We start from the raw sequence: 9,427 nt of genomic DNA, 5'->3' as shown, positions 1-9,427 counted from the left end.
GGCTTTGCCTTTCGATCCTTGACAATCATATTGAATGGTGCAGAAACTAATGTCTATAGACATGCCGACAAGCCCTTGAGGGGTTGCTAGAGCCCCTGCCTAGAATCCCCCAGTGAGGGGCTGGGGTGTGGCTCAGTGGTAGAGCCCCTGCCTAGAATCCCCCAGTGAGGGGCTGGGGTGAGGCTCAGTGGTAGAGCCCCTGCCTAGAATCCCCCAGTGAAGGGCTGGGGTGTGGCTCAGTGGTAGAGCCCCTGCCTAGAATCCCCCAGTGAAGGGCTGGGGTGTGGCTCAGTGGTAGAGCCCCTGCCTAGAATCCCCCAGTGAGGGGCTGGGGTGAGGCTCAGTGGTAGAGCCCCTGCCTAGAATCCCCCAGTGAAGGGCTGGGGTGTGGCTCAGTGGTAGAGCCCCTGCCTAGAATCCCCCAGTGAAGGGCTGGGGTGTGGCTCAGTGGTAGAGCCCCTGCCTAGAATCCCCCAGTGAGGGGCTGGGGTGTGGCTCAGTGGTAGAGTCCCTGCCTAGAATCCCCCAGTGAGGGGCTGGGGTGAGGCTTGGTGGTGGAGTGCTTGCCAAGCATGCATCAGACCCTGGACTCCACTCTCAAAACTGCCAAACCAACAAAACAGCCAGTCAAGTGACAGATACTGAAGCTTACTGATAGACCAATGAGCAAACACTTTGCAATTGCCCTGTGGTCTTTATATTGTGCTTTTTGAGTCAGGGTCTCCCTGGGTAGTCTAAGCTGACCTCGGGTTGGATGGCACTTCAGCCTTCTGTGCGGCGGGATTACAAGCACGTGACACCTTGTCTGGCTCGTCCTTTCATTCTAGATGGTAAGTTATAAGTGGTCATCCCTCTGCATCTTCCTGGGGCAGCCACTCCAACCCAATTAGAAACTGCTGATTGGGAATTAAAGCCACCGGGAGGAAGAGGAGAAGCACCATATGAGAGGAAATCATTAAGTTCCAAGATGGCTGAGCATGGTCTTTTAAGGATAGGCTAAGGACATGGCAGGGCCTCCAGAGCAAGGCTAGAAAGCTGGGGACCCCCAGCTCTCCCACTTCCGTCTCCCTAGGCCAGAACAGCCAGAGGGAAATCAATGTCTATTGAACGGAGTAGGTGGCTTTAGGTCAACGAGAGCTGACAAGGTAGAGAAGGGCACTGAAGTGTTGCCAACCTCGTGGAGCCCGGCTTCCTGGGGACACCCATCATAACCTTACATGAAAGGTTGGATTGGAAGGTGTGGGCGTGGAACCCCAAGTTTTCTCTATGCTGTGTGAGGTCTGTGACATGCAGCCACACCACCAGCTCAACAAAGCTTTGCCTAACAATATATGCTATTACTGGTACAGTTCAAAACTGCTTGTTTCTTTGTTCAATCAATAGATTTAAGTGTCTGTCACTTATGCGGCTCTTTTCTATCATTGTAAAAAATGTTTACCTCTTTGTTTATTGTAGTGCTGGGATGGAAACGGCTTCAAGTATGCTCCATAAGGGCTCTACCACTGAGCCACACCCCAGCCCCTCACTGGGGGATTCTAGGCAGGGGCTCTCCTACTGAGCCACACCCCAGCCCCTCACTGGGGGATTCTAGACAGGGGCTCTACCACTGAGTCACACCTCAGCCCCTCACTGGGAAATTCTAGGCAGGGGCTCTACCATTGAAGCAGAATTCCTCTTCTAGTGCTCCAGCATCTCTCTGTCAGTAAGTGCTTGTGTGGTATATGTAAGTCCTGGGTTCAATCCCCAACACTATGAAAGTATGAAAAGGAGGAGGAAAGGGAGGGAGGGACAAAGAAGGGAGGTGGAATAGTAAGGAACTATGAAGAAGTAGATTTGGTGGTCAAGATGTGTGCAGGACAGACTTGTGATCTTCATTCAGGTTTCTCTCCTTGTTGCCGACCACCCCACCAGCCACTTTCTCCCCCTTCTCCCTCAAACAAAGCCCAACCCCCAACTCTGGAGCAAGAGTCAGGCCCTTTGTTGCCATAACAACCACATCCCAGCAGTAAAAATAGTAACTTATTTTTTATTCAACTTCTTTAGCTGATGGAGGTGGAAATATTTATTTCTAGACTTAACGCTTTGTTTCAGGGAACTCCTAGTGGTCTCCACAGGCCCATTGCCAAGACCTGCTTGAAAGCTGATAGCTGTGAGGAAGACTAACAAACAGCCTAGGCCAAGGAGGAGGACACAGAGTTGGAGAGGCTGGACCCCAGCCTCCCAGGGACTGTGCCTACCAGTGACCACTTGGAATCTTACTTGGACTCTGTGGGAGGAAAGGTGATCAGAAGTGTCAGGTCATGTCAGGAGAGACCCGAGCTGAGGCTGAGAGCTGGGGCAGAGATGTTGCTGGGAGATAGACAGGTAGGTGTTAGTGGATGTGATAGAGAGACTTGGACCTGGGTGGGGCTCAACTCCTTCTGTTTCTATTTTGCTGTTGTTTGTTTTTTGTCTCCTGGAGGTCAGTAGAGGTTACTAGTGTTTCTGGCAGTTGTGTCTGACAGTGAGCTCGGGTGCAGAGAATAAGATTTAAACACACATAACCTTTGCCCATGGACCACGTCCTTCAGGAATGTTTGGTTCCCCTGCATTCCAGTATCTCCCATTCATACCATACAATACTGGCCACATAGCCCTGGCTCACTCCGTTGTGTGTGTACACACTTGTCCATGTGGAAGCCACAGGTCGAAATCAGATGTCTTCTTCTATTGCCTTCCATCTTTTTAAAAAAAGGTTTATTATTTTTATTTTATGCCATGAGTGTCTTCCTTGCACGTACGCATGCGTACTGCAGGCATGTCTGGTGTCCACAGAGGCTGGAAGAGGGTACCAGATCTCATAAAACTGGAGCTAAGGGTGGTGTTTAGCTACCATGTGGGTGCTAGGAACCAAATCTGGGCTGTCTGTAAGAACAGCAAGCCCTCTTATTCACAGAGCCATCTCCGGTCTGCTACATAATTCTTTGAGACAAAGATTCTCATCAGATTTACCAACTGGGGCTAGGTTGGCTGGCCAGAAGGCTCCCTGTATCCAACTGTCTCTGTGTCCCTAGAACTGGGGTTAGAGATACATGCCACTGCACCCAACTTACATGTGGGTACTGGTGATCTAAACTCTGGTCCTCATGCTTGCATGGCAAGAACTTTGTGCATTAAGTTATCTCTCCAATCCCCCACTGTGTGTTTCCCTCTCCTGCTCCTGCCCATTTTCCACCAGCACCACCGCCCTCTCTCTCCCTGCCCCTCCCCTCCCCTCCTCCTCTCCCCTCCCCTCCTCTCTTGTGGTCATCTTACTGTGCAGTTCAGGTTACCCAGGAAATCAAGAACCTCTTGGTTCAGCCTTCTGGATTCTGGAATTACAGGCTTTTAACCTCCACATCTGGCTTTGCCACTCAGTTTTACCATGAGTTGCAAACAAACATGTGTCTCCAACCCAATTAGGATACATAAATATAAATAATATAAATCACCGCCTTCTAGCCATTCCTTCTGCCTCTTTTCCCTTTCTTTCTTTTTCCGGTTTTAAAACAGGCTTTTCCTGAGTACAACTGGCTGTCCTAGAACTCACTCTGTAAATCAAGCTGGCCTTGAACTCAGAGATGTGCCTGCCTCTGCCTCCCAAGTGCAGGGATTAAAGGCATGACACCACCACTACCTGGCCTTTTGCCTCATTTTTAAAATTAGTTTTTAAAGTTAGCATAAAGAGTAATTAGTTTAATTGTGACATTTTTGTTAATTCTTTCCCCTCTCTGTATACTAGGAACTGAATTCAGTGTCTTACACATGTTAGGCAGACTTTCTACTGGTAAGCCACACCCCAGCCCCTCACTGGGGGATTCTAAGCAGGGGCTCTACCACTGAGCCACACCCCAGCCCCTCACTGGGGGATTCTAGGCAGGGGCTCTACCACTGAGCCACACCCCAGTCCCTCACTGAGGGATTCTATGCAATGCTCTATTGGAGTATAATGCCCTGCTCTCTTTTGATTTCTTGACTTAAGACCTTGCTGAACTGTCCTGGCTGGCCTTAAAATATCTGGGCTGCCTTTGTATCCTAAGTGCTGGGATGACCATGTTAGATGCTTTTTCTAAGTCAGCATGGAAGGCTGGTCAGCTTTATCATTTAAGTACCTGAGGATCCTCCCTTTTGCCTTTTCCTTCAGGATTCTCATCATCCCCAACCCTCTTCCCAGGTATGTGCCATGATCTCTACTCCATCTACCTGTAACCCTCTGGCTTTGCCCACCCTGCCTCCCACCCCACCTCCCACCCCGGCCCAGCATTGGGAAGGCAGAGGTGGACCAGGTGGTCCTCTATCAGTTTGTTTCTAGTTCTAGTTCCCTTGACACAGCGGGTGTGGGGAGTGTTTTCTCAGTATTCCATGGGACATGAGCTAACAGTGCTCTAACAAGAATCAGAGCAAGGCCGGCCACTTGGGAGGCTGAAGATACGAGGACTGAAAGTTCAAGGTCAGCCTGGGCTACAGAGTGGGTTCAAGGCCAACTTGAATAAGTTGTCCAGGCTATCTGAAATAACAGTGAAAGGGACCAGAGATGCAGCCTAACAGGCGTCCATCTAGCTTGTGCTGGGGCCTGGATTCAGTCTCTAGCACTGGGTAAAAATAAATAAATCAAGAGGATCAGAAGCTGTGGACTTAGGAAGGGGAAGCCATGGATGAAGGGGGAGAGAGCTTCTCATCAGCCTGGGGACCCACCTGGTTACCTTGCATAGAAGAAGCAGAGAGATACTAGGCCGTGGTAGCACATACCTTTAATCCCAGCATTGAGGCAGAGGCAAGCAGATTTCTGAGTTCAAGGACAGCTTGGTCTACATAGCAAGTTCTAGGGCAGCCAGGGCTACACAGAGAAACCCTGTCTTGAAAAACAAAACCACCAGCACCACTAACAGAAAGGATTCAGGAAACAAGGATGCTGGCTGGCATTAAGTTCACATCTCTTTTATTCAAGGCCAGCCCTCAGCCCAGGGATTGGCCCAGTCCACATTTAGGGATGGCCTTCCTACTTTAACCCAACCAATAAGATCCCTCACACACATGCCCGGAGGTTTTATCTTTGGCGATTCTACCATCCAAGTAGAAAACCAACAGTAGTAACTGTCATAAACACCAAACTGTCTTTGCTCCAGCAGCATACATGATAAATAAGTAACCACAGGGAGCAGGAGAGCTCCTCAGCGGGTTATGAGTCCTTGCAGCTCATCCAGAGGATTGGGGTTCCACTCCAAACACTCCCTTCGGTTGCCTCACAACGGGTCCTTAATTCCTGCTCCTGGGGACCCCACACTTGCGATCCCTAGGCATTTGCACTCACGTGTACACAGCCGCACCCCGTTCTCCCCGAACGCCCACATATACACACATACATTAAAAATAAATGTTTTAAAATATTAAAATGCAATAATGTAATGATAAACAGAAAGCTGGAGTTTGAAGATACGAGGAAAGACCTGCGGCTTCAGATTCCGAGCATGCTGGAGTGTCCCCATCTTGGTACCGGGATGGGGATGGGGATGGGGATTGGGGCGGGGGTGGAATGGGGGGGTTGGAACAAGATGGTTCCTAGAGTCCTCGATGGAAGGGAATATTCGGGACTAACAGAGGTGCACAGGGCTAAGAGCCCGCACAAAGTAAACTGAGGGTGCCACCTGGTTCGGTCCCCAGACGTCCCCTGTGGCTTTGCAGTTCGGTCTAGTGCGATGTGGTGGAGGGGACACAGGGAGAAGCTAGCAAGAGGGAGGGGACTTCCCAGCCGGGCGATTGGCAGCGCGCACCCGAGTCCCCCCCCCATATCCCGCCCCCGCCCCGCCCCCGCCACCATCTGCTCGGGATTTGAGATCAGGAGACTCCAGGCTCGGGGGCTCGGGGCTCCGGAGGCAGCTGATCGGGTCTGCTCAGGGCCCTGCTGGAGGATCCGACACTTCCAACCTGCTGCGCCTCCCAAAGAGGCTCCCAGTGTTCCCGCGTCCCAGCCCCGGGCCGGGCGCTGATGGAAACGCGGCGATGTTCACTCTGGCCAGGCTGCTGGATTTCCAGAAAACCAAATACGCAAGGTGAGCAGCGGGTCTGGGGGTGATAAACAGGGGCCAGGACGCTGAGACCTCTTTTTCCTGTCCTCACTGCCTGGAGAACTGGGCTCGAAGCACAGACCCCATTGCCCGGGGCTAAAACGACCTAGCGTCGTCTTCGTAATGGAGCGGTGTCTCCCCGCTTTTGCGCTCAGCGCAGCGTATTATCCGCGTTTTCTTTTTCCCCTGGGTGAGGCGCTTCTTCGGTCCAAAGCTCAGTTTTCACATTTGCGACACAGCGAACGATGACAGTCCCCATCACTAGGGACCACGGAGGATTATATGAGATGATCCTTAGAAAGCACTTTGAGATGATAGCGGAGGGGGGTGCGGTGGGGGGAACTGCTCCATTCCTATGGAGCTCTCTGGGGGTCCTCCCTGAGCCCCGATTCTTTTTGTTTGTTTTCTATTTTCTTTGAGTCGGGTCTCACTATGGTAGTCCTGGCTGGTCTGAAACCCTCTTTGTAGACCAAGCTGTCCTTTGACCCCACAGAAGTCTGTCTAGCTCTGAAGCACTGGTCCTTCCTGCTCTGTACCCTAGGCTGGCCTTGATCTCACTGTGTAGCCCAGTCTTAGCCCCCGAAGGCTGAAACTAGGGCTGGGTGTTCTCATACCTCACAAGAGTCGATTTTGGTTAACATTTTGTATACTTGATTCCCATCTGAACACATTAGTTGGGAGTTATTTCACATTTTTTAATACAAAGTTTTCATTATCTGGTGTGCATTTTGATTTGGTTGCCTTGAACAACTATCATCATCATCATCATCATCAATTATCATCGTATGTGGGGTTGAGTGCCACGGTACACATATGGAGGTCAGACAACGTTGTGGAGTTGATTCTTTCCTTCCAACTATATGTGAATCCCAGGGATTGAACCCGGGTCTCCAGGCTTTTGTGGCAAGCTCCTTGACCTGCTGAGCCATCATGGCAAGCCTTCCATCCCCGCCTCAGCCCTTTTTTGAGAACGTGTATCACTCGATAGCCCATGCTTCTCTGAAGGTCACTATGTGGCCCAGGTCAGCCTTATTCAGGATGACCTTTGGCCTCAGCCTCCTGAAGGTTGGGATTACAAGTTTGCCTGGCTGCCCGTGGAAACGTGTGTGTGTGTGTGTGTGTGTGTGTGTGTGTGTGTGTGTGTGTGACTGTCTCACTAGAGTGAGTGCTAGCTCTCAGAGATGGGCTTAGCTCTCTCCAGAGCTGGTCGTTGTGAAGTGAAGCTGCCTCTCCAGGTCTGTCACTTCTCTGCACACATGTCTACCAATGTTATCTTCCCCTTCTTTCTCTCCTTCCTGTTTTGATATCTGCAGATGCTGGGAAGACAAGTCTTCGGTTCCTTTATCATATTGTAATATTTTATTACATTTACATGTGTGGGCGTGTGGGCGCCATGGCATTCGTGTGGAGGTCGTAGAACAACACGAGGATGTGTGCTCTCTCTCCCATCGTGTGGGTAACAGGGATGAAACTCAGATTGTCAGGGTTAGCAACAAATACTTGTACCCACTGAGCCATCATGATGGTCCGGCTTTCACGTCCTAGGTGGTTGGCAGTGGAGAGAGATGGGGCTTCTTTCTTTGGTGATTTTTTTTTTTTTTTTTTTTTTTTTTTTTTTTTTTTTTTTTTTTTTAGTTTTCTGGTATGTACAGATGCTAAAACCTGTCTTTTGTTTGATATACAATTTTTAATTTTTTTCACAGGTGGATGAATCCAGAAGTTCAGTTCTTAGACTTTTTGTTTTGATTTTGAGACGAGGTCTTGTTCTAGAGACCAGGCTGGCCTTGGATTTACAGAGATCTGCCTGCTCCTGTCTCCTGAGTTCTAGGACAAAAGTCTTACACCACCATATGCCCTGTGGTCAGCACATTTGCTCTCACACTGCGACCGATAAAGTCTTCCAGAGACAGACTCAGCTTTGGGTTTCATTCCTGGGACATTCTTTGGAAATGTTTACAGACGTCTATGTCATGTGACCATGTGACTAAGGCTCCTTCTGCAGCATTATGACTTCATGGTGACTGGGGGCTGAGGGTCTCCATTTACTTTGATAACCATTAGCTGACTCGAACCTGTAACAAGGTGTGGCATCTTGCTCACACTTGGAATTTTTTGGCCTCTTCTCCTTTAAGCCTTAAGCTCCAAGCTTACTGGGCTTCGTGCACGCTTGTTAAGCAAAGGAGAGGCCGTCGGGAGCCCACCATAGCCATAGCTTGTAGGGACACTGATTCGTGACTCGGAAGACACCGAGGCAGGAGCTTGAGCAACCAGCCCTTTTTCATGAGTTTGACCCAAAGGACAGACACGATGGGGAGAGAATTGATTTCCTCCAAGTTGCTCTCTGACCTCTCTACATGCGCAGTTCAACAAGTGTCCCCTTCACCCCGCCCTCACAGACAAATGGAAAAAGAACCCAACTAACCAGTGAGCCAACTTCACCTGCACTGTCCTCCTTTTTAATAGTTGTTTGCAGATTCAGGAAGCTGAGGGAGAATTGGGAGTTTAAGGCTAGCCTGGGCTCAGTCGTGGGCCCCTGTGTCAAACAACAAAACAGAACAAACCAAAAACAAACCAAAGCAACTTACCCCCCTGCCCTCCCCCCTCCCTCCCTCCCTCCCTCCCCCTCCGCCCCCACCCCCGCCCCCGCCCCCCTTAACAGGAATCTCAAAGTCCCTCTCCTGCTTGCATACTGATTTGTTTTGTGATCTCCCACTTGGGCGTGCCAAGAAAATTCAGCTTCTGAAATTGCCTCTGGGCTCCTCTGTGAAGTGGTGTTCAGGGGGACTGTTCCATGACCTATATTACCCATTGCTGGCTCTGGGCATGAGCAGGCGTTCCAAAGTTCCAGGTTCTATCTGCTTGCTGCCCAGTGTGCAGTGACCAGGTCAAATCCCCCTCCCCCCCAGTGGAGTTCTTGCACAGGACTTGGAATTTCTCCTAAGACCACACAAAGACAAAGATAGGGTCCCCAGCTTGTCCCATGGGAAGGCGTGAGCCAGAGTTTAACTCTATCCTCACTGTGTTCCGTGTTAACATTGTGGGGTTGTTAGAAGAGGTTGGAAGTCTCTTTGTGACTCTCACCGCTTCCTCAGTGTCTTCCAGAGCATTAAGATATGGACTGGGTGTGGGTCGCTTAGTAGGCTTCTTGTCTGTTACTCATTAAGCCTTGGGTTCCAGACACAGCACTGCACAAACTGAACTGTGTGGCTCATGTCTGCAGTCTCTGCACTTGGGGAGGTGGAGGCAGGTGGACCAGAGGTTCAAAGTCACCATTGGCTAGTGTATATTGAGTTTGAGGTCAGCATGAGGCTCTGTCTCAAAACACACAAACACATTAGAGAGAC

General features: G+C 50.2%; 1 protein-coding gene across 1 annotated transcript in view; it reads left to right on the top strand.

Moving 5' to 3' along the window:
* Positions 1–6,018: 6,018 nt before the first annotated feature.
* Positions 6,019–9,427, top strand: part of MMD2 (monocyte to macrophage differentiation associated 2) — a gene marked incomplete at both ends in the record, with an annotated part of 37,837 nt that continues 34,428 nt past the window's right edge. Inside the window, one exon of the mRNA XM_080941289.1 lies at positions 6,019–6,068. Coding sequence (XP_080797415.1) covers positions 6,019–6,068 — 50 coding nt within the window. The remainder of the gene's footprint in view (positions 6,069–9,427) is intronic.

Source organism: Micromys minutus (assembly GCF_963924665.1).
Source record: "Micromys minutus genome assembly, chromosome: 29".
In the NCBI taxonomy this organism is placed as follows: domain Eukaryota; kingdom Metazoa; phylum Chordata; class Mammalia; order Rodentia; family Muridae; genus Micromys; species Micromys minutus.
Note: the sequence above shows the minus strand (reverse complement) of the source record. Positions and strands in the feature narration are given on the sequence as shown.